The sequence below is a fragment of the Bombina bombina genome, chromosome 6 (assembly GCF_027579735.1).
Source record: "Bombina bombina isolate aBomBom1 chromosome 6, aBomBom1.pri, whole genome shotgun sequence".
NCBI lineage: Eukaryota > Metazoa > Chordata > Amphibia > Anura > Bombinatoridae > Bombina > Bombina bombina.
Genome location: NC_069504.1, coordinates 499,281,287 through 499,307,463, shown reverse-complemented (window position 1 = coordinate 499,307,463; position 26,177 = coordinate 499,281,287). Strand labels below are relative to the sequence as shown.

At 39.2% G+C, this 26,177-nt stretch overlaps 1 protein-coding gene across 1 annotated transcript in view; it reads right to left on the bottom strand.

Annotated features, from left to right (window-relative positions):
- The window catches only part of LOC128664484 (GRIP1-associated protein 1-like), a 75,146-nt gene extending 49,196 nt beyond the window's left edge, over nt 1-25,950 (bottom strand). The window contains exons 1-3 of the mRNA XM_053719308.1: nt 25,915-25,950; nt 24,620-24,724; nt 19,237-19,425 (exon numbers count right to left, since the gene is read on the bottom strand). Coding sequence (XP_053575283.1) covers nt 19,237-19,425; nt 24,620-24,724; nt 25,915-25,950 — 330 coding nt within the window. The remainder of the gene's footprint in view (nt 1-19,236; nt 19,426-24,619; nt 24,725-25,914) is intronic.
- Between the last annotated feature and the right edge of the window lie 227 nt (nt 25,951-26,177).

Below are 26,177 nucleotides of genomic sequence, written 5' to 3'. Positions count from 1 at the left end.
AACAGGGCCCTTTGCGGGGCATGCCCCAAGAATTTCAGCTCTTTTGCCTGTAAAAAAAACACATACAATACCCCCCCCAACATTACAACCCACCACCCACATACCCCTAATCTAACCCAAACCCCCCTTAAATAAACCTAACACTAAGCCCCTGAAGATCTTCCTACCTTGTCTTCACCATACCAGGTTCACCGATCCGTCCTGAAGAGCTCCTCCGATGTCCTGATCCAAGCCCAAGCGGGGGCTGAAGAGGTCCATGATCCGGTCAAAGTCTTCATCCAAGCGGGGCAGAAGAGGATCTTCCATCCGATTGAAGTCATCATCCAGGCGGCATCTTCGATCTTCTTCCATCCGGAGCGAAGCGGCAGGATCCTGAAGACATCCAGCGCGGAACATCCATCCGGACCGACGACTGAACGACGAATGACTGTTCCTTTAAGGGACGTCATCCAAGATGGCGTCCCTCGAATTCCGATTGGCTGATAGGATTCTATCAGCCAATCGGAATTAAGGTAGGAATTTTCTGATTGGCTGATGGAATCAGCCAATCAGAATCTAGTTCAATCCGATTGGCCGATCCAATCAGCCAATCAGATTGAGCTCGCATTCTATTGGCTGATCAGTGTTAGGTTAATTGTAGGTAATTGTAGGTAGTTTATTTAATTATTTTATTGATAGGGTAGTGTTAGGTTTAATTATAACTTAGGTTAGGATTTATTTTACAGGTAAATTTGTTATTATTTTAACTAGGTAACTATTAAATAGTTCTTAACTATTTAATAGCTATTGTACCTGGTTAAAATAATAACAAAGTTGCCTGTAAAATAAATATTAATCCTAAAATAGCTATAATATAATTATAATTTATATTGTAGCTATATTAGGATTTATTTTACAGGTAAGTATTTAGCTTTAAATAGGAATCATTTATTTAATAAGAGTTAATTTATTTCGTTAGATTTAAATTATATTTAACTTAGGGGGGTGTTAGTGTTAGGGTTAGACTTAGCTTTAGGGGTTAATACATTTATTAGAATAGCGGTGAGCTCCGGTCGGCAGATTAGGGGTTAATAATTGAAGGTAGGTGTCGGCGATGTTAGGGAGGGCAGATTAGGGGTTAATACTATTTATGATAGGGTTAGTGAGGCGGGTTAGGGGTTAATAACTTTATTATAGTAGCGCTCAGGTCCGCTCGGCAGATTAGGGGTTAATAAGTGTAGGCAGGTGTCGGCGACGTTGAGGGGGGCAGATTAGGGGTTAATAAATATAATATAGGGGTCGGCGATGTTAGGGGCAGCAGATTAGGGGTACATAGGGATAACGTAGGTGGCGGCGATTTGCGGTCGGAAGATTAGGGGTTAATTATTTTAAGTAGCTGGCGGCGACGTTGTGGGGGGCAAGTTAGGGGTTAATAAATGTAATACAGGGGTCGGCGGGGTTAGGGGCAGCAGATTAGGGGTACATAAATATAACGTAGGTGGCGGTCGGCAGATTAGGGGTTAAAAATTTTAATCGAGTGGCGGCGGTGTGGGGGGAGCTCGGTTTAGGGGTACATAGGTAGTTTATGGGTGTTAGTGTACTTTAGGGTACAGTAGTTAAGAGCTTTATAAACCGGCGTTAGCCAGAAAGCTCTTAACTCCTGCTATTTTCAGGCGGCTGGAATTTTGTCGTTAGAGCTCTAACGCTCACTTCAGAAACGACTCTAAATACCAGCGTTAGAAAGATCCCATTGAAAAGATAGGCTACGCAAATGGCGTAGGGGGATCTGCGGTATGGAAAAGTCGCGGCTGAAAAGTGAGCGTTAGACCCTTTAATCACTGACTCCAAATACCAGCGGGCGGCCAAAACCAGCGTTAGGAGCCTCTAACGCTGGTTTTGACGGCTACCGCCGAACTCCAAATCTAGGCCTGAGAGTTCCCAGCCTGCACCACTTAGCACATTGGGTTCCGCTTTTCTTGTGAGTACAGCAACAACACAAGTCACATACATATTTTGGTACTATCACAGTAATACACTAGGAGGTGCCCTTTGTATGTGTCATTCTATTGCAGATATTGCTGTATTACCTTGTCCGTTTAGCACGAACCATTGGAGTACTGTGCCATTTTTTCCTCATCCTGGGACCAGCTGGGGCACTGAGAGATCCCAGCCTGTACCATTTAGCACATTGGGTGCTGCCTTTTTTGTGAGTATATTCATATCACAAGACACATATACTTCTATTTATCATCGTAGTATTATACTAGGAGGCGTCCTCTGCTGACTCTTCCAATAGCTTCATGTCAAATCCCTCAACCATGACAGAGGTTAACACAGCCTCACCCACCACATCAGAATTGAATATGTCTGCTTCATATATTACCCAATTAAAGCAAGATATAGTAAATTTACCAACAAAGGAGGACTTTGCATCTTTAAAAACTCTTATAACCACTGAACTCACATATATGTGGAAAGATATTAATGTCCTGGGAGCAAGAGTAGAGGAGGTTGAGGATATGCAAACTACTATCAATGAAATGATGGGAGCCTTTAACACACATGCCAATGTACAAACTTCGCAAATAGAGACCAGGCAGGAAAAACTTGAAGATCTGGAAAATCGCAGTAGGCAATCTAATCTCAGAGTGCGAGGCATACCTGAATCGATAAAGCACACAGAACTAAGAGAATACCTGCAGAATTTATTTCAACACCTTATGGGAGACACTGAACTACCTATTATCGAACTAGAAAGAGTTCATAGGGTTCTACACCCTCCTCCAAATGCACCCCCAGGGATGTCATTTTTAATTTCTAAGGTTCACAGACAGGGAAGACATCTGGCTTAAGGCTTGCCAGACACAGAAGATATCTTACCTAGACCACTCACTGCAGGTTTACCCAGACCTATGCCCAACTACTTTACAAAGAAGAAGAGACACAAAATGTATCACCACAGTACTACAGGAAAAGAACATTAAATATCGATGGGAATACCCATTCAGTCTTGTGGTATATCATGAAGGACATACCCACATCTATAAAGGACTCCAGAACCTGGAGCCCTTTTCCAAAGGACTAGGCCTGAGGCTGCAACCCCCACATCAATCAGATTCCACCTCTAAGATGTCTACGGAATTATCTGACACAATGTCACAACCAGCTGTAGGATCTCAGTGGCACAAAGTCTTCAACAAGAAAAGAAAGGACTACTCTAAATCCTGAAGTGCCAACAACTTACCCAGGTCTATCTGATGCATCCCGGATTGGTAAGATTAAATGAATTTATCTACTTTACTTATTGTTAGTACAAATTGTTGTTCCCCACCCTGTGGGAATACCTCATACCTGAGGTTAAGTCTAGCTGAGATATAGTTAAAAAGAAAAAAAAAGGACTTGCTGTGGACACTCTAAGAGACTTGAATCAATATATATTATACATTAGATATACTTTAGTTAAAACTGTTAGCCTCTATACAAATATGATGCTTGGTTTTTGCACTATACTTCTTACTAAAATGTTTATCAGTGCTCTTTAGGTTATGCGGTTGTTAAACTATAATTCATACAATTGGGTCCCAGTAATTGGCCGACCCCTATTTTTTTTTGGCATGTTCTTTTTTCATTATGACGCTGTTCATATAAATGTTTTTAGTTATTTGTTTATTGTTCATGTTTTTAATGTTGTTTATTTCTCTATACAATGTGTATATCTGACCTTCTTCAAATGTCGTGATACATACCTACCCATATGTTCTACACTGCATATTATATGCCACTATGCTCACCACTCCACTATGAGGCACCTAGCACCATACACAAACTTATTTGCTGTCCACTACACAATTGCACCATGAAGCCCACTAAGACGTTACTGAATATACTAACAGTTATTGCAAATGGTCTCAATAGCCCAAATAAGAGAAGTATTGCTATCAGAGACTTCAAAGATAACAAAGGAGATATAATTCTCCTACAAGAGACTAATTTTCTTCATAATAAAGAACTCAAGACATTCAGATACAAATTCAGAGATGCATTTTATGCCTCTAACCATACAAAAACTAACAGGGTGGGCATTTTAATTAGACAAGGCATACCCTTTACTTTAATTAAATCAATTAAGGACTATGAAAGTAGATACTTAATACTTGTAGGTAAATAATGCAATAGAAATGTTAAAAGAACCCAGGAGGGGAACTTCCAGAGGCGCGCTGATTGTGAGTTTATGTATTGTCCAAATATTACCAGAAAGTTACTTGATGTAGAAATGCCAAATTGGCCAGGATGCAGAATCTAAAACGATCTGCAGTGTTTCCAACGTGTGTCAAAGCAGCTCTTGAACCCAGTGCACAGGGCAATCTATACAGATGATAAGACAGAGGGCGCCTCATAGGGTAATATGTTCCATATAGGTGAATAAATGTTGGTGGTGAATATGCTTACCAGATCGAGTTGCACCGTACTATGACCGGTGCTGAAGGGTAGGCTAGCACTTTACAGTGGCTAGTACACTGAACAGGGTGTCCCCGGTGTGGTTCTCGAATGGAATCCAAGTTTCAGCAGGACTGCAGACACTTTCAATAACCACTCATGATATTAAGAGATGGATAAGAGCAAAAAGACAACTTCCGATATTAAAAGGTAAAAGAGAACGCTTTATTTCTTACAGCAACGCGTTTCTTGACCAAAACACACTGGTCATTTCTTCAGGCAGTGTAAAAAACTAATACAAAGCATTGTAATTATTAACATTATATACACTTGTAACAAAGTAAAAACGGAAGTTGTCATAGAAAATGGGAGCTAACAAAAATGGGATAATGGATAGTGGCTTAGAAAAGAAAAGTTATTTTGACTCAAACCATGACAGGTGTTAAATGTTAAGTGCAGATTAAGACAAGTGATCAATTTAGACAAAGGAAAAAACTCCTAGTGCAAATTGCAAACTGTGAGAATAGCGTACCAAAAAGCCTCATATTAAATATAGTGTCTACTTATGTTTTCTTGATTGTACTCATCTTTAAATGAATAAAAACCATTCATTCGTAATAAAATGCACTTTAATGTATGTATGCACATGAAGGTGCATTGTTTCTTCAGACATAATCCAGATATTATTGAAATTGGGTAGTTTATAAATATATGTTAAACCTAATCGGTAGAACTATTCAATAATAATATAATCTAAATAATCTGTAATTATATTTTTAACTGGCGTTAGAATGTTAAAAATAAAAATAAGTGTAGATCTGGAATAAATATATATACATATATACATACAGTATATACTATATATATATATATATATATATATATATATATAATGTCCGACGTCATCGTAAGAGATGGCCATGGGTGGTTAGAATAAAAATCAAAGTAAAAATATCTAGTATTCACTGTCACAGTATGTTAGATATCGGTTAGTTATACAATTTTTTTTATATGTCATTGTCGGTTAGTGATACAAAAGTTATCAATGAGGCTGTAAACACAGTTGAAAAAGTTAAAAGAAATAATCTGTTGAGAATTAAGAAATTACCTGCTTGTACTCAGACTTCAGGAGGTGAAAATGAAAATGTTTTGTTTATAACAGACTACTCGGAACAATATCATAAAATTTGTGACATTGTCAGAAAACATTTTCCACTCCTGAGAGCTGATGACGGTCTAGCCAATGTAACAGCCAAAAATAGTAAATTTGCCTATAAAAGAGGTAAAACTCTAGGCAATTTACTAGCTCCCACGAAACTACCTGAGAAGGTCAAAAGTGAGTCCTCATGGTTGACCATGTATGGCATGTTCAAGTGCCACAATAGGACTTGTATAGCCTGCGAAAAAGTTGAAACAGGGGAATGGTTTACATCCTCTGTAACAGGATACTCCTATCAGAAGCGTTTCTGCCTTAATTGTGGGTCGGCCTTTGTAGTGTACCTGATCACTTGTGCCATTTGTGACAAACAGTATGTGGGCCTCACGACCCGCGAGGTGAGATCAAGGGTCAGAGAACATCTGTCCAGCATTAAAACTGGCACTGCCAGTACACACTTGGTACAACATTTTACCCAGGTACATAACAAGAGTGCCGACACTTTCATGTGGACTTGTATTGAGAAAGTCACTACTCCACATAGGAGAGGGGACAGGGAGAAATTGCTGGGAAAAAGAGAGGTGTTTTGGATTTTCAAATTGCAGACCAGATACCCTAAAGGTTTAAATTCTGATTTTCACCTAATAAACTTCTGGGAATGAAATTCTCCCATGCCCACTCTAATATTGCTCATGTTCTCCATTGTAAATGTCCTTTCTCCATTTGAGATAGATTACAAACAATACCAGATGAGTTAAGCATCTACAAAGATGTAAATACATTCAGCATTTTTGGGATATTTTTGCCTCTAGCATTTAGTATTCCATTTGTGTCTTGGGGCTTAGAATCTACAATGGTACCCTATACAGCGTTAAGTACCAACTTGTGTTGCCACATATAAGATAGGTCATATTATATGTATTCTCTAATAAAAAATGGGGAACATGTGTTTTGGGCTTTAATGGCTTAATTATTAGGCAGGATAATTTAAGTAACCTTCCAAAATAAATATAATAGCTTTATACGCTTATAATGATAGGTTAAACATTCCTGATTCCTTATTCAGTCTGAGGTATAGATGTCCTAGTTAGGGACTTAAATATGGACATACATGTTCTTTCCCCTTTATACTTTAAACAGGACAAGCCATATAATACACCCCAAAAATACTATGAAGCATCAAAGCCATTTGGTCTTATGACAATTCACACAATATGTGGAGGTACTCTGGATAGGTCACCATATTAGGAGCAAAGGCTTTGGTTTGACATTGTGCTAGGCATATCACATATATATCTATTGGTTTGAGGGATTGTATTATTTGTACTGTGTGAATCTATGTACTGTATCTTTAAGACGCTATGTATTGTAAGCATATTTGGTGTCAATTATCACAATAATTAATTGACCAATAGGAGGTGGCATGTGGTTTTAAATAGGCCGTTTTACTTCACACAGTGCTAGCAGCTTTGAATACGGCATCTGCCGAAACGTGTCAGCTGTAGCTAGTTTTGCTGACCGCCATTTGTGCACATGCATGTTTTTTAGTCTGTGCCTCCAGGCTTTTAGTTTAATAATAAAGTTTATTTGTTTTAACACTCATGGCTGGTGCTCCTTTCATTCTGTGCTTTATTTCATAAAACCCCAAAGAGATTCTCCTCAATACAAGATAAGCTTTTTAATAATAGCTTAAAGATACTTATACCCAGAAATTGAAAGAGTACTGTCATCAATACAACTGCCCAATGGGTACAAAAATATAATCAATTAATATTTCAAAAATACCACTATATTAAAAAACGTAGGATAGACATGTACATTCAATTAAAAGAGACTTGGGAGTCATTTTTGAGAAATAAGCTTAAAGGGACAGTCAAGTCCAAAAAAAACTTTCATGATTCAAATAGGACATGTAATTTTAAACAACTTTCCTATTTACTTTTATCACCAATTTTCCTTTGTTCTCTTGGTATTCTTAGTTGAAAGCTAAACCTAGGAGGTCCATATGCCAATTTCTTAGACCTTGAAGGCCACCTCTAAGCTGAATGAATTTTGACCACTAGAGGGCATTAGTTCATTTGTTTCATATAGATAACATTGGGCTCATGCACGTGAATTTACCGAGGAGTGAGCACTGATTGGCTAAAATGCAAGTCTGTCAAAAGAACTGAAATAAGGGGGCAGTCTGCAGATGCTTAGATACAAAGTAATTACAGAGGTAAAAATAATAATAATAATTTATGTAAGAACTTACCTGATAAATTCATTTTTTTTTATATTGGCAAGAGTCTATGAGCTAGTGACGTATGGGATATACATTCCTACCAGGAGGGGCAAAGTTTCCCAAACCTCAAAATGCCTATAAATACACCCCCCACCACACCCACAATTCAGTTTAACAAATAGCCAAGAAGTGGGGTGATAAGAAAGGAGCGAAAGGAATTGGAATAATTGTGCTTTATACAAAAATCATAACCACCACAAAAAGGGTGGGCCTCATGGACTCTTGCCAATATGAAAGAAATGAATTTATCAGGTAAGTTCTTACATAAATTATGTTTTCTTTCATGTAATTGGCAAGAGTCCATGAGCTAGTGATGTATGGGATAGCAAATACCCAAGATGTGGAACGCAAGAGTCACTAGACAGGGAGGGATAAAAATAAAGACAGCCAATTCCGCTGAAAAAAAGAATCCACAACCCAAATCAAAAGTTTCAATCTTTATAATGAAAAAAAATGAAATTATAAGCAGAAGAATCAAACTGAAACAGCTGCCCGAAGAACTTTTCTACCAAAAACTGCTTCTGAAGAAGAGAAAACATCAAAATGGTAGAATTTAGTAAAAGTATGCAAAGAAGACCAAGTTGCTGCTTTGCAAATCTGATCAACAGAAGCTTCATTCTTAAAAGCCCAGGAAGTAGAAACCGACCTAGTAGAATGAGCCGTAATTCTCTGAGGCGGGGATTTACCCGACTCCAAATAAGCATGATGAATAAAAAGCTTTAACCAAGACACCAAAGAAATGACAGAAGCCTTCTGACCTTTCCTAGAACCAGAAAAGATAACAAATAGACTAGAAGTCTTTCTGAAATCTTTGGTAGCTTCAACATAATTTTTCAAAGCTCTTACCACGTCCAAACAATGTAAAGATTTTTCCAAAGAATTCTTAGGATTAGGACACAACGAAGGGACAACAATTTCTCTACTAATGTTGTTGGAATTCACAACTTTAGATAAAAATTTAAATGAAGTCCACAAAACCGCCTTATCCTGATGAAAATTAGAAAAGGAGACTCACAAGAAAGAGCAGATAATTCAGAAACTCTTCTAGCAGAAGAGATGGCCAAAAGAAACAATACTTTCCAAGAAAGTAATTTAATGTCCAGAGAATGCATAGGCTCAAACGGAGGAGCCTGTAAAGCCCTCAAAACCAAATTAAGACTCCAAGGAGGAGAAATTGGCTTAATGACAGGCTTGACATGAACCAAAGCCTGTACAAAACAATGAATGTCAGGAAGATTAGCAATTTTTCTGTGAAACAGAACAGAAAGAGCAGAGATTTGTCCTTTCAAGGAACTTGCAGACAAACCCTTATCCAAACCATCCTGAAGAAACTGTAAAATTCTAAAAGAATGCCAAGAGAATTTATGAGAAGAACACCATGAAATGTAAGTCTTCCAAACTCGGTAATAAATCTTTCTAGACACAGATTTGCGAGCCTGCAACATAGTGTTAATCACTGAGTCAGAGGAACCTCTATGACTAAGCACTAAACGTTCAATCTCCATACCTTCAAATTTAATGATTTGAGATCCTGATGGAAAAATAGACCTTGAGATAGAAGCTCTGGCCTTAACGGAAGTGGCCATGGTTGGCAACTGAACATCCGAACAAGATCCACATACCAAAACCTGTGTGGCCATGCTGGAGCCACCAGCAGTACAAATGAACTCTCCATTATGATTTTGGAAATCACTCTTGGAAGAAGAACTAGAGGCGGAAATATATAAGCAGGTTGATAATTCCAAGGAAGTGACAACGCATCCACTGCTTCCGCCTGAGGATCCCTGGACCTGGACAGATACCTGGGAAGTTTCCTGTTTAGATGAGAAGCCATCAGATCTATTTCTGGAAGCCCCCACATCTGAACAATCTGAAGAAACACATCTGGGTGAAGAGACCATTCTCCCAGATGTAAAGTCTGGCGACTGAGATAATCCACTTCCCAATTGTTTATACCTGGGATATGGACCGCAGAGATTAGACAGGAGCTGGTTTCCGCCTATGCAAGTATCCGAGATACTTCTTTCATAGCTTGAGGACTGTGAGTCCCACCTTGATGATTGACATACGCCACAGTTGTGACATTGTCTGTCTGAAAACAAATAAATGGTTCTCTCTTCAGAAGAGGCTAAAACTGAAGAGCTCTGAGAATCACACGGAGTTCCAAAATATTGATTGGTAATCTCGCCTCTTGAGATTTCCAAACCCCCTGCGCTGTCAGAGATCCCCAGACAGCTCCCCAACCTGAAAGACTTGCATCTGTTGTAATCACAGTCCAGGTTGGACGAACAAAAGAGGCCCCCTGAACTAAACAATGGTGATTTAACCACCAAGTCAGAGATAGTCGAATATTGGGATTTAAGGATATTAATTGTGATATCTTTTTATAATCCCTGCACCATTGGCTCAGCATACAAAGCTGAAGCAGTCTCATGTGAAAACGAGCAAAGGGGATCGCGTCCGATGCTGCAGTCATGAGACCTAAAACCTCCATGCACATAGCTACTGAAGGGAATGATTGAGACTGAAGGTTCCGACAAGCTGAAACCAATTTCAGACGTCTTTTGTCTGTTAGAGACAAAGTCATGGATACTGAATCTATCTGGAATCCTAAAAAGGTTACCCTTGTCTGAGGAATCAAGGAACTTTTGGTAAATTGATCCTCCAACCATGTCTTTGAAGAAACAACACTAGTTGATTTGTGTGAGATTCTGCAGAATGTAAAGACTGAGCAAGTACCAAGATATCGCCCAAATAAGGAAACACCGCAATACCCCGCTCTCTAATTACAGAGAGTAGGGCACCGAGAACCTTTGAAAAGATCCTTGGAGCTGTTGCTAGGCCAAAAGGAAGAGCAACAAATTGGTAATGCTTGTCTAGAAAAGAGAATCACAGGAACTGATAGTGATCTGGATGAATCGGAATATGAAGATATGCATCCTGTAAGTCTATTGTGGACATATAATGCCCTTGCTGAACAAAAGGCAGAATAGTCCTTATAGTCACCATTTTGAATGTTGGTATTCTTACATAACGATTCAAAATTTTTAGATCCAGAACTGGTCTGAAAGAATTCTCTTTCTTTGGAACAATGAACAGATTTGAATAAAACCCCAGACCCCGTTCTGGAAAGGGAACTGGCACAATTACCACGGATAACTCCAGGTCTGAAACACACTTCAGGAAAGCCTGAGCCTTTACTGGGTTCACTGGAATGCGTGAGAGAAAGAAACTTCTCACAGGCGGTCTTACCTTGAAACCTATTCTGTACCCTTGAGAAACAATGTTCTGGATCCAATGATTTTGGATTGAATTGATCCAAACATCTTTGAAAAATCTTAGTCTGCCCCCTACCAGCTGCGCTGGAATGAGGGCCGCACCTTCATGCGGACTTGGGGGCTGATTTTGATTTTCTAAAAGGCTTGGATTTATTCCAGACTGGAGAAGGCTTCCAATTGGAAACCGTTCCTTTAGGGGAAGGGTCAGGTTTCTGTTCATTATTCTGACGAAAGGAACGAAAACGGTTAGCAGCCCTAAATTTACCCTTAGATTAATTTATCGGGAGGCAAAAAGGCTCCCTTCCCACCAGTAACAGTTGAAATAATAGAATCCAACTGAGAACCAAATAATTTATTACCTTGGAAAGAAAGAGATAGCAACGTTGACTTAGAAGTCATATCTGCATTCCAAGTTTTAAGCCATAAAGCTCTTCTAGCTAAAATAGCTAAAGACATATACCTGACATCAATTCTAATGATATCAAAAATGGCATTACAAATGAAATTATTAGCATGTTGAATTAGTTTAACAATGCTATACACATTAGGATCTGGTACTTGTTGCGCTAAAGTTTCCAACCAAAAATTTGAAGCTGCAGCAACATCAGCCAAAGAAATAGCAGGCCTAAGAAGATGACCTGAACATAAATAAGCCTTCCTTAGATAAGATTCAAGCTTCCTATCTAAAGGATCTTTAAAAGAAGTAATATCTGCCTTAGGAATAGTAGTACACTTTGCAAGAGTAGAGATAGCCCCATCAACTTTGGGGATCTTTTCCCAAAACTCCAATCTATCAGTCGGCAAACGGTACAGTTTCTTAAACCTTGAAGAAGGATTAAATGAAGTACCCAGACTATTCCATGCACTAGAAATTACATCTGAAATAGCATCAGGAACTGGAAAAACCTCTGTAATAACTACATGAGGTTTAAAAATCGAATTTAAACGTTTACTGGTTTTAATATCAAGAGGACTAGTCTCCTTCATATCTAATGCAATCAACACCTCTTTTAATAAAGAACGAATATACTCCATTTTAAATAAATATGAAGTTTTGTCAGTGTCAATATCTGAGGCAGAATCTTCTGAACCAGATAGATCCTCATCAGAGATAGATAAATCAGAATGCTGTCGGTCATTTAAAAATTCATCGAATTTATGAGAGGTTTTAAAAGACCTTTTACGTTTATTAGAAGGTGGTATAACAGACAGGGCCTTCTGAATAGAATTAGAAACAAATTCTCTCACATTAACAGGAATATTCTGAACATTAGATGTTGAAGGAACAACAACAGGTAATGGATTACTACTAATGGAAAATTGTCTGCTTTTGAAAGTTTATCATGACAACTAACACAAACTACAGCCGGAGGAACAGTTACAACAAGTTTACAAAAAATGCACTTAGCTTTGGTAGAACCGACATCAGGCAGCAGGATTCCAGTAGTAGATTCCGAAACAGGGTCAGTTTGAGACATCTTGCAATATGTAATAGAAAAAACAACATATAAAGCAAAATGATCAATTTCCTTATATGACAGTTTCATGAATGGGAAAAAATGAAACCAGAAGCAAAAAGAATTAATGACTTAAATAATGTCAAAAAATCTGGCACCAAGTATGACGCCCAAACTGACAAATATTTTTTGGCGCCAAAAACGTCTGCAACAAACACGAGCATCATAGATGACGCAACTACGTGAAAACTCTCGGCGCTAACTAAGACGCCGGAAATGACGTCATAACGTCAACAAACGTAATTCTCGCGCCAAAAAAGTCTTGCACCAGAAATGACGCAATAAATTATAGCATTTTGCGCTCCCACGAGCCTAACAGCCCGCAATTTAGAAAGAAAGTCAATTTGAAAAATTTTCAGGTAAGAAATTTTTTTTTCATATGCATTTCCCAAAAATGAAACTGACAGTCTGTAAGAAGGAAATATACTGATTAACCTGAATCATGGCAAATATAAGTATAAAACATATATTTAGAACTTTACATAAAAAGTGTCAAACCATAGCTGAGAGTGTCATAAATAAAATGAAACATACTTACCAAAAGACACTCATCTACATAAAGTAGATAGCCAAACCAGTACTGAAACGAGAATCAGTAGAGGTAATGGTCTATAAGAGTATATCGTCGATCTCAAATGGGAGGTAGGAGATGAATCCCTACGACCGATAACAGAGAACCTATGAAATAGATCCCCGTTAGGATGACCATTGCATTCAATAGGTAATACTCCCTTCACATCCCTCTGTCATTCACTGCACTCTGAGAGGAACCGGGCTTCAGCATGCTGAGAAGCGCATATCAACGTAGAAATCTAGCACAAACTTACTTCACCACCTCCATAGGAGGCAAAGTTTGTAAAAACTGAATTGTGGGTGTGGTGGGGGGTGTATTTATAGGCATTTTGAGGTTTGGGAAACATTGCCCCTCCTGGTAGGAATGTATATCCCATACGTCACTAGCTCATGGACTCTTGCCAATTACATGAAAGAAATGTGATTTATTGTAACTGTGTTGGTTATGCAAAACTGGGGAATGGGTAATGGATAATGGATTATCTGTCTTTTAAAACAACAAAAATTCTGGTGTTGACTGTCTCTTTAACACACCCAATCAATAACCGCACGCAACAAAATATTGAATTAACATATGTTTAATGTTTGTACCAAGAGGGTGAGAAGATGGTTAAAGGACTGTTTTAGGTATCTCACTAATTGCAAGCAATGTTTTGTCATGTACAGGTAGATACAAGGAGCGCATGGAAAATATGGTTATTATAGACTGGTCAAAACACACAACTGGGCAGTGACATGCTGTCAAATAACACATTGATTATGGCTGTTTTCATGTTTTAATATTAATGATCACATTGTAGGTGTACATATTTATACTTTGGTTGATTCAAACTAATTGTAAGCTCATCGTTTGTATACCTGTTTTGTTTTTCTTTTGCACAATAAAAATTGTTTAAAAAATTTCAAAAAATACCGCCAGAAAGATTAATTGTGTTGTCCTGATTTTAGGAAAACCCTGTATGTCTAGGTTTCCAAATAATTTAGAAAATATAGGCCAAATACTACAAAATATGAAATTATTGGTTTAACTTTAAAGGGTGAGATAGTGCTTTCGCAGGAGTGATACTAACTCCAGAAGTAAAGATTTTGGGCTCACGCCAACTTCAGGTATTGTGACCGCACTAACTTACACCTAGCATAAGAGTTTTGCGTTAGGGTTTTAACGTTGAAAAATTGTCCATTTCAGCATAAAAAAATGTAACGCAGCCATTACGAGTCTTGTTGGTATAGCTATACCGCAAGCATTTTAACCTGTAACGCAACGTCAATCCCGCACTAAAAAAAAAATGACGTTTTTATGCGAGATTTCCGTAGCGCTGGTATTACAGGTTGTGCGGTGAGGCTAAAATGCTTGCCTTCCAGCCTATACCAACATGATCCGTTCCACTATCTGAGACTAGTAGTTATGAGTTTTGTGCAACAAAACTGTTACACAAAACTCATAACTAAAATGTTACAAAGTACACTAACAACCATAAACTACCTATTAACCACTATTCTGCCACCCTCACGCATCGCAAACACTATATTAAAGTTATTAACCCCTATTCCGCCGCTCCCCGACATCGTCATCAAATAAAGTTATTAAACCCTAAACATCTGGCCTCCCACATCACTGCCACTAAATAAACCTATTAACCCCTAAACCGCCAGTCCCCCACATCGCAAAAAACTAAATTAAATTATTAACCCCTAAACCTAACAACCACCTAACTTTAAATAAAAATGACAATATCCTTATCTTAAAATTAAAAAAAAACTTACCTGTGAAATAAAAAAAAAACTAAGTTTAAACTAATAATTAACTTAACAACTATTATACTAAAAATAAAAAAACTACCAATTAAATAAACTAAATTACACATTAAAAAAAACTAACACTACTAAAAAAATTAAATCTAGAATTACAAAAAATAAAAAATACTAAATTACAAAACATAACAAATGAAATTATCCAAAATAAAAACAATTACACCTAATATAATAGCACTATAAAAATAAAAAGATAAATAAAAACCCTAGCCTACAATAAACTACCAATAGCCCTTAAAAGGGTCTTTTATAGGGCATTGCCCTAAAGAAATCAGCTCTTTTACCTGAAAAAAATACAAAGACTCCCCAACAGTAAAACCCACCACCCAACCAACCCCCCTAAATTAAAAACCTAACTCTAAAAAAAACCTAAGCTACCCATTGCCCTGAAAAGGGCATTTGTATGGGCATTGCACTTAGCTCTATAGCATTGCCCTAAAAAGGGCATTTAGCTCTTTTAAAAAAAGCCCAAACTCTAATCTAAAAAAAAAAAAACACCCCAAAAAAGTAAAAAAAAACACCCTAACACTAACCCCTGACGATCCACTTACAGTTTATGAAGTCCGGACATCCAGGCGGCGAGAAGTCTTCATCCAGGTGGTGATGTCTTCATCCATCCAGGCAGCGTCTTCTATCTTCATCCAGACGGCATCTTCTATCTTCATCCCGGCAGTGCCTACTAACTTCATCCCGGCGGAGCGGGTCCATCCTTCAAGACATCAGGCGCAGAGTGTCCTCTTCATACGGTCGCCGCTGTACACTGAATCTTCAATGCAAGCGAGCCTTTTCAAAATGGCGTCTCTTACATTCCTATTGGCTGATTTGATTTTTGAAATTCAAATCAGCCAATAGGATGAGAGCTACTGAAATCCTATTGGCTGTTCAAATCAGCCAAAAGGATGAGAGCTACTGAAATTCTATTGGCTGATTTGAACAGCGAATAGGATTTCAGTAGCTCTCATCCTATTGGCTGATTTGAATTTCAAAAATGGATGTCCGAACTTCAGAAACTGTAAGTGGATCGTCGGGGGTTAGTGTTAGTTTTTTTTAAAAAAATTTCGGTGTTTTTTTTTTTTTAGATTAGGGTTTGGGCTTTTTTTTTTTTAAACTAAATGCTTTTAAGGGCAATGCAAAAGAGCTAAATGCCCTTTTAAGGGCAATGCCCATACAAATGCCCTTTTTAGGGCAATGGGTAGCTTAGGTTTTTGTTACAGTTAGGTTTTTCATTTTGGGGGGTTAGTTGAGTGGTGGGTTTTACTGTTGGGGGGTCTTTGTATTTTTTTCAGGTAAAATAGCTGATTTCTTTAGGACAATGCCCTACAAAAGGCCCTTTTAAGGGTTATTGGTAGTTTATTGTAGGCTAGGTTTTTTTTTTATTTTGGGGGGACTTTTTTATTTTTATAGGGATATTAGATTAGGTGTAATTGTTTTTAATTTTGGATAACTTCGTTTGTTATTGTTTGTAATTTAGTGTTTTTTATTTTTTGTAATTTAGTATTTTTAGATTAAATATTTTTTTAGTAGTGTTAGTTTTTTTTAAATGTGTAATTTAGTTTTTTAAATTGGTAGTTATTTTAATTTTAGTATAATAGTTATGTTAGGTGTATTTTTAGTTTAAACTTAGTTTTTTTTATTTCATAGGTAAGTTTTAATTTATTTTAAGATAGAGATATTGTAATTTTAATATAAAGTTAGGGGGTGATAGGTTTAGGGGTTAATAGCTTAATTAATTTTTTGCGATGTGGGGGACTGATGGTTTAGGGGTTAATAGGTTTATTTATTGGGGGTGATGTGGGAGGCCAGAGGTTTAGGGGTTAATAACTTTATTTAGTGGCAGCGGTGTCGGGGAGCGGCGGAATAGGGGTTAATAGCTTTATTATAGTGTTGGCAATGTTGGGGTGCAGGGGAATATGGGTTAATAACTTTATTATAGTGGCTGCGATGTCGGGGAGCGGCGGAATAGGGGTTAATAACTTTATTTAGGTATCAGCGATGCCGGGGGCAGCAGATTAGGGGTGTTTAGACGTGGGGTTTATGTTAGGGTGTTAGGTTTAAATGTAACTTTTTTTCCCCATAGACATCAATGGGGTTGCGTTACAGCGATCGCCATTCCGCGCTTCAGGTGTTAGTTTTTTTTCTAACACCTTCTCCCCATTGATGTCTATATGGAAAGCGTGCATGAGCATGTCAAAGCAGCCCTTGGATTTTGTGTGGTATGGAGCTCATTGCCACCATATCGCACGCACAAGGCAGGTTTTTAGAAACTTGTAATGCCAGCACTATGGAGGGTGAAATAACGCAACTTTTGTTGCGTTCATTTTGCAACCCTCTATAGCGCAAAACTTGTAATCTAGGTGTTGGTCTTCCCATAGACTTCAAAGGAGAGTGCAGAAGAAAAAAATTATTTATAGGAATGTTTTTTTTATATAGTTACAGTAAAATATATATTATATTAATTTTTTTGAATATTTTAGTACATCTTTAATTATTATTTATATAACTTGTTAGTGTTTTTCAATATTTTATATTTAATATTTACATAATATGCCTTAAGATAACTAATTCTTCATGTGTGCTAACCCAATGCCGTGTTACACATATTTTACATTCCTCTTTTTCACAAAAAAATCTTTATAGATATATATATATATTTATATGATAATGTTAATGTAAAATACCTATATATCTATATGAATATATGTTTATTAATATTTAATAAACACATAACACACATTAATATAACTCATGCCTGGATAACGCACATGAAGAATTAGTGTACTCCTGTCAGGTTTGTGCACATAATGCATACAGATATATATAGGAATATCTATTTAAAAATTCAAACAACATTTCCCCTATATCAAGAACATTAGAATGTTAAATATTTACTGTAAATACACAGTAAAACACATTTTTAAATATTATGATAGAATTAATAATTAGACATACATAAATGTATAATTATATACAGTTTTATATATATATATATGCAATGTCTAAATGTCTTCAGTTGCGCTAACCGGATGCGTGGAAAATTCAATTGTAATACTTTCGCAAATTAACACGCCTGTGATATTGCTATATCACGTGTCACTATCTAGCCCAAAATTTGCTATGCTTGGACTGTAAGTTCACTCAATTCAAAACTGCTACACAAAAGTATATATTGTTTTTATCTAGAGGTAGTTTGACACATTATGTTTAACCCCTTTTATCGCCAAGGGCAGAAAATAAAGTTTAGGGGTAAAAAACAATAACAAAAAAACTTTATTAAAATAAAATTATAAAAAACAAAAAGCACTTTATTAAAATAAATAGCACACTTTTATCACTCTATGTGTACACTGGGACAGAAGGGGAGGGGCCAAGACAAGCCATTGTTAATAAACATGGGCCACGGGACACTTTTTTTGTGCGTCCTGGACTGCCTTACTCCTGAGGCATCCAGTGATTGGCCACTAAGCATGATACCAGCATGCAGTGGGGCATGCTAGTATTAAGGTCCAATTTAAAGTACACAAGCACTATGACTAGCTGTCACAGTGATTGTATACACAGTCATTTTTTTGACAGTTACAGTACTGCTCCTGGCTAGCCTCACATGCAGTATTCCAACAGCAGCATGAGATAAATGCTGATCACAGCGTGTATCTTATAAATGGAGGCACCTCACTGACAGACATGGGAACACTGGGACACCCTGTCACTGCGATCGCTAGCCTGGGGTGTTCTCCAATACACTATTTCTGCACTGCCTCACTCCTGAGGCATGCAGAAATAGCATGGGCACGCCAACAGGAGCAACAGAGGCATGCAACAGCGCAGGATACAGCCGCCGGACAAGGCTAAACAATCAGTGTCATAAATGGCCTAACGCTTTAGCTCACACAATTTCTCTACTTAACGTAAAGCGCACTGTAGTCTTTTCTCATCATTAATGTGTTTCCAATAATCAATTTTACCTACTGGCATGTATTAAATTATTTACAGATAACTCACTTGTCTATATTTTGTTATTTGAATCTTGCCTGTTGAAACCACCATCTGTACTAAAAATGTAAACCTTCCAGTAGGGAATGAGAGCGAGAGACCCACTTATGTAACAGGATGTTTCTGCAGCATCTTTAAAAATACAATGAACTCTTATCAGCTGCTTGTGTCCCTTTAAGCTATATTTGCCACTTTGCTCTCAGGACCTACCTGTTTCAACATTATTAGTTCCTCTTTCATTTGCACTTTTTCCTGGTCCTGACGATTGGCTTGAGATTTTGCCTCCACAAGCTCCACATGTAGGTCACTGACCTGATCAGTAAACCCCTCACGCCCCCTTTGTGCCCACTCCAGCTCTAGGGACAGTCCCTGAGAACGTCGTGTCAGCTCCAACTTCTCCTGTGGATTAAACAAGTTTAATTATAGGCACCCCTCTGCAATCGTTGTCATCTCTTTCTAGATTTATATTAAAAAAACATAGTGGTGTATTCTATTCTAGTTGAAAAGCTTATTATTTCTTGCTTGAACCGTCCCCTTTAAAAATATAATTTATGCTTACCAGATAAATTCCTTTCCTTCTAGAAAGGAAGAGTCCATTCCGTCATTCCTTACCGTTGAGAAATACAACACCTGGCCACCAGGAGGAGGCAAAGACACCCCAGCCAAAGGCTTAAATATCCCTCCCACTTCCTCATTACCCCGGTCATTCTGCCGAGGGAACAAGGAAAAGTAGGAGAAACATTAGGGTATAAATGGTGCCAGGACAATAAAATAAATAATAGGGGACTGCCCATAGACAAGAAAAAACAGACGGGAGCCGTGGACTCTACCTATCCGGAAGGAAAGGAATTTATCTGGTGAGCATAAATTATGTTTTCCTTCCTAAGATAAGGAGAGTCCATGGCTTTATTCCTTACTGTTGAGAAAATTATACCCAAGCTCCAGAGGACACTGAATGAATAATGAGAGGGAACAAAAAGGAAGAGGCAGACCCTATTCTGAGGGCACCACAGCCTACAAAACTTTTCTCCTGAAAGCTGCTTCAGCTGAAGCAAAAACATCAAACTTGTAAAAATTTTCAAAAAGCATGTAAGGAGGACCAGGTAGCCTCCCTACAAATTTGATCCATAGAGGCCTCGTTCTTAAAGGCCCAAGGGGAAGCCACTGCTCTAGTGGAATGAGCTGTTATCCTCTCAGGAGGATGATGTCCCGCTGTCTCATAAGCTAAGCGGATGACACTCCTTAACCAAAAAGATAGGGAAGTTGAAGTAGCCTTCTGTCACTTACGCTTCTCCGAATAGACAACAAACAAAGAGGAAGATAGTCTAAACTCCTTAGTAGCCTGAAGATAGAACTTCAAGGCGCGAACCACATCCAAATTGTAAAATAAGTGTTCCTTTGATGAAGAAGGATAAGAACACAAAGAAGGAACCACAATCTACTAATTGATGTTGCGATCTGACACAACCTTAGGAAGAAAATCTAATTAAGTATGAAAAACTGCCTTATCTGCATGAAAAATCAGGTAAGGGGGCTCACATTGCAAAGAAGAGATCTCAGAAACTCTGCACGCAGAGGCAATAGCCAATAAAAAGAGAACCTTCCAAAATAACAATTAAATGTCAACGAAATGCAGAGGCACAAACGGAATCTGTTGCAAAACCCGAAGAACAAGATTTAGGCTCCAAGGAGGGGCCCCAGATCTAAACACAGGTCTGATCCTAATCAGAGCCTTAACAAAAGACTGCACGTCTGGAAGCTCAGCCAGTCTCTTGTGCAATAAAACCGACAGGGCCGAAATCTGTCCCCTCAGGGAACTAGCAGAAAGGCCCTTCTTCAGCCCATCCTGGAGAAAAGATAAGATCCTGGCAAACTTAACTCTGTACCAGGAAAAACCACGTTCTTCACACCAAAATAAGTAGGTCCTACACACCATGTGGTAGATACGCCAAATAGCTGATTTACAAGCTTGAATAAAAGTATCAATGACACTCTCAGAGAAACCTCTTTTGGCTAAGACTAAGCGTTCAATCCCCACACAGTCAGCCTCAGAGAATCTAGATTTTGATAAACAAAAGGACCTTGTATCAGCAGGTCTCTGTGACAAGGTAACTTTCACAGAGGAGATGAGCACATCCCCACTAGATCCATGAACCACGTCCTTCGCGGCCACGATGGAGCAATCAGCATTACTGATACCCGCTTCTGCTTGATGCGGGCCACCTCTCGAGGAAGAAGCGGTAATGGAGGAAAAAGATATATGAGTTTGAACTTCCAGGGCACTGTTAGTGCATCTATTAGATCCGCTTGCGGATCCCTCAACCTCGACCCATACCTGGGTAGCTTGGTATTGAGATAGGACACCATGAGATCTATCTCAAGCATCCCCCACTTGCTGCATATCTCTGCAAACACCTCGGGATGGAGAGACCATTCCCCTGGATGGAAGGATTGCCTGCTGATAAAATCTGCCTCCCAGTTGTCCACACCAGAATGTGGAACGCTGACAGTGAACAGCTGTGGGCCTCTGCCCACTCCAGAATCTGAGATACTTCCTTCATCGCCAAAGAACTTCTCGTTCCACCTTGATGGTTCATGTAAGCCATTGAGGTTATATTGTCTGATTGGAATCTGATAAACTGGGACGAACCCAGAAGTGGCCAAGCCTTGAAAATTGCCTGGAGTTCCAAAATATTGATTGGGAGGGAGGACTCCTCCTGAGTCCACAACCCATGTGCCTTCCTGGCACCCCAAACAGCTCCCCATCCGGATAGGCTTGTGTTCGTAGTCACAATCTCCCAGGATGGTCTTAAGAAGCATATCACTCAGGACAGATGATCTGGACAGAGCCACCAAAAGAGCGATTCTCTTGACCGGCTGTCTAATACAATCTGTTGAGACAGGTCTGAATTAACGCCGTTCCACTGCCTCAGCATGCACAGCTGTAAAGGTCTGAGACGGAACCTGGCAAAAGGAATGATGTCCAACACCATGAGACCAATTACCTCCATACGCTGAGCCACAGAGGGACTCAAGGAGGTCTGGAGGGCAAGACATGGCAAAGTTAGCTTGCAACGTCACTGGTCTGTTAGAAATATCCTCATGGATATGGAGTCTATTATAGTACCCAGGAATTCCACCCTTGGTACTTGGGATAAGAGAACTCTTTTCCAAGTTTATCTTTAATCCATGTGATAAAAGAAGACTGAGAAGGGACTCCGAGAATTCTTCCACAAGACGAAAGGATGGTGCTTGCATCAGAATATTGTCCAAGTATGGGCTACTGCAATACCCTGAGTTCTGGCAACGGCTAGAAGAGCCCCCAGAACCTTCGTAGAGATTCTTGGAGCAGTAGCTAGGCCAAACAGAAGGGCAATGAACTGGAAGTGCTGGTCCAGGAATGCAAACCTCAGGAACTTAAAGTGTTCCCTGTGTATTGGGACATGAAGGTAAGCGTCCTCCAGATTTACAGTGGTCATAAACTGGCCTTCTTGAATTAAATGAAGGATGGACCTTATCATCTCCATCTTGAAGGAAGGGATAATGAGAAATTTGTTTAAGCATTTTAGGTCCAGAATTGGGTGGAAAGTTCTCTCCTTCTTTGGGACCACGAAAAAGGTTTGAATAAAACCCAAAACCTCTTTCTTCCATAGGCACCAGGACAACAACTCCTAAGGAGGATAGATCTTGAACTCACCCTAGAAGGGCATCCCTCCCTTCTGGTCTGGTAGACAGATTTTAGAGAAGGAATCTGCCCCTTGACAGATGAGATTTGAAGCCTATCTTGTATCCCTGAGATACCACCTCCAGGACCCACGGATCCTGTACGTCCTTGAACCAGGCGCCTGAAAAAAGAGACCCTCTGCCCCCTACACGGTCTGATCCCGGATCATAGGTTCTTCATGCAGCGCGGCCTCTGGAACCGCTAACATAGACAGAACCTCCTTTAATAAAAACCACAAGTGCTCAATTTTAAATCTAAAGGATGGTTCTTCCGCAGCAGGAAACTTAGACGCTAAGGACTTCGACCCAGAAAGTTCACCCTCTGAAGCTAGAGGTTAACTCATTATCGGATAACTGGGACATAATAGCTAAATCCGATAAATATTTAGATGACTCTGGGTCAGGAGAGCTATGTTTAACCTTTCTCTTGTGTTTGTTAAAGCAAGGTAATGCACTGAGGGCCGCAGACACCGCCGTTTGTAACTGCGTGGCAAAGTCAGCAGAAAGAAGACCCCCTCCATATGGAGGATTGGATTAGTGCTGCGGGGAACTGCATGTGGAGTGGATAATGTAGCAAGGATAGTAATCTCACGGGATGCCGAGTCCTGAGAGGTAGATGGCTCAGAGGGACATAGAGCCTTAGCAGGTTTGTCTCCCTTCTTAGACTTTATAACGGTGTTAAGGCATGTGGAAAATAATTGAGTGGGCGGGAAAACCACGACCTCCTCACAATATAAACAGGTATGATTTAGTACAGAAGGAGTACCTTCTAACATGTCAGAGTCCTACATAGCTCAGGTTATACCCACAGAAGGGCACAAATAAAAATGTTTTTTTATTATAGCAAACTGCACCTTTATACTCCCAATGGCTGGGGCACTCACCACCTTCTAGACCCAGACAGTTAACAGAGGAAATGCTCTCCTCAGATTCAAGTCTCAGCCGGAATGGAGGAAATGAACATAGACCACATGGAGTGCAAGACAGTACTTCCCTTGTTATTACAAGTACAGCAAGCAATAGGAGCTGTGCAGCACTTTCAAAAACGAAAGTGAAACTTAAAAGTGTTTGTTCCAGCCAAAAACACACAGTCTATCAGCCCAGGAAAAAAATCACACAAAGCAGCATGTAAATAATTAATACACTGAATGATTAACCTCAACTGTTCAATAAACCCCCTTCAGAGGATATTAACCCTGGATCCTATCAAGGTACAAAGGAGCCACACTGTGTGTAAAAAATGTAATGATCTTACCTCCAGGATCCATGCTGTGGAACAGAACACAGCCTCTCAAGTGTGACAGTTTTATAGCAGCGCTCCTGACATGGACTTGAGTGAGAGAAAGCAGGCAGTAAAACTCGTCAACATTGATTGCTTAGGACCTGTTAGCAGTAGTTTGGATGGTTTCGCAGAAAAAAATTCCCTGCATCTCCAGACTACTTAAAACTCCAGTCCTATCTCAAAGGGCAGATATCCTTTTTCAGGACTCTCCAAATCTTCTGACACTTCTCTGCCACCTCCTAACGTGACGAAAGGCAAAGAATGACTGGGGTAATGAGGAAGTTGGAGGGATATTTAAGCCTTTTGGCTGGGGTGTCTTTGCCTCCTCCTGGTGGCCAGGTGTTGTATTTCCCAACAGTAAGGAATGAAGCCGTGGACTCTCCCTATCTTAGGAAGGAAATCTAAACTGTTACAAAATCAAAGTAGTAAAAAAGCAAATATAGATAAAGGAAATAATTGCTTATTAGTACTGTGTTGCTTGAAGATGATTAACTCTTATTAAACTACAAGAAATATGAGTGCATCATAAAAAAAACTGTTTAAATGTTTGTTTCAGTAAGTTCCATCTCTTTCTATCTCCATTCTTACCTGTAGGAATCTTTCTCTGTCAGATTGTGCATACTTCAGCCTTAGGTTGAGGTCAGACACTTTCTCCTCTAACCTCATTACTTTTGATGACAGCAGCTCCTTTTCCTGTCAAAGACAAAAAATATTAACAACTAACACTGAAAAAAGGTAATTAATCCAATAAATCATGGCTTAAACCTTTTTTTCAGGATCTTTCTTGAAGAGATACATAGGTACTGTATGTGTCTGGTGCAATACAATGCAGGAAATAATGCTGCCATTTAGTGCTTTAGCATATGGATAACATTCTTATAAAACTGCTACTTTATAGTGTTCCAAACCATAGATGACAACAGTCCCTGATTTCCAGAGACAGTCCCTGGATTTTGTTGTATGCCCCTGGAAATGTCCCCTCCAGGAGGGCTGAAGCTGAGCTGGGGCATGTGTGACACAAGATAATGGGAAGGAGCAGTGAGGCTGTGCATGCAGCACTACTCTGCTTGATTAATCAGAGCAGGTCTAGGCAGGGACTCCCTGCTGCACCATCTCTAAGTGATCAATGTTTAAACTGCCACAAGTCAGAAGAAAAAACACTTACAAACAGCTCCTCCACACTAGGTAAAGAGCTGTGCTGATTTGTTGTAAAAGAGGGGGATTACTTGGCTACTACTGTAGATAATTTATTGTTTGCATCTTTGCATTATTTAGTCTGACAGTAATCTTCATATGTTACCACTCTGTATCATCTGCAGCTTACTGCCCCCAACAGCTCACCCAGTCCGGTTCAGTGCATAATAACACAGTAAGATCAGCTGAACTGAGTGTTTGCTGTGTCTCTCCTCCTGTTTATAGCAATTTGACACACTGCTGCCTAGCTCCTCCCCTGCACCTCTGACATCAGAGTGTCATTAGGAGTCCAGGATAACTTAGGAAGCATTGCTGCTGGCTATTAGGACAGTGGATCCAGGGCCGGCGCTTGTATATAGGCAACCAAGGCAACCGCCTTAATGCGCCCCAGCAAGGGGGCGCAATTTAGAGCAGCCTGATTTTTTACATTTTTACTTTTTACGTCCCTTTTTTTGGCTCAGCCATTTTGCATTAATTTCTCATACAAATGGGTAATAGTGCACGCAGCGCAGCACATGGCACACACCCCCACATGGTCCCAACCAACCAATACCGCCCGGTGCACGCACCAGCCATTTCAGGAGGCTGCACGCCCGGTACGTCTGTCACTGTACTACTACTAAAGTACATTTATAGCACTAGCGACAACGCTTCCACACTGCACATCTGCTATATACACAGCACTGCACCTGCACAGGAGAAGCTGCAGCAGACTGCAAAATCATCGCAACAGATGGGGTTAAATGGGCCCCTGTTGGCATATATCATATTTGTATACACTCAAGCAATAATTGAGAGGGCGAGATTCATAACTGCTCATGAGGTTGCAGAGAAACCTTGTTAAAGTGACAGGAAACTTTCATGATATAAGGTGGTATTATTTCCTTTTAAACATAAGTGACTGCTTTTATTTTCAATTCACAGGGATATTTAATTTTTATTTAAAGAACCT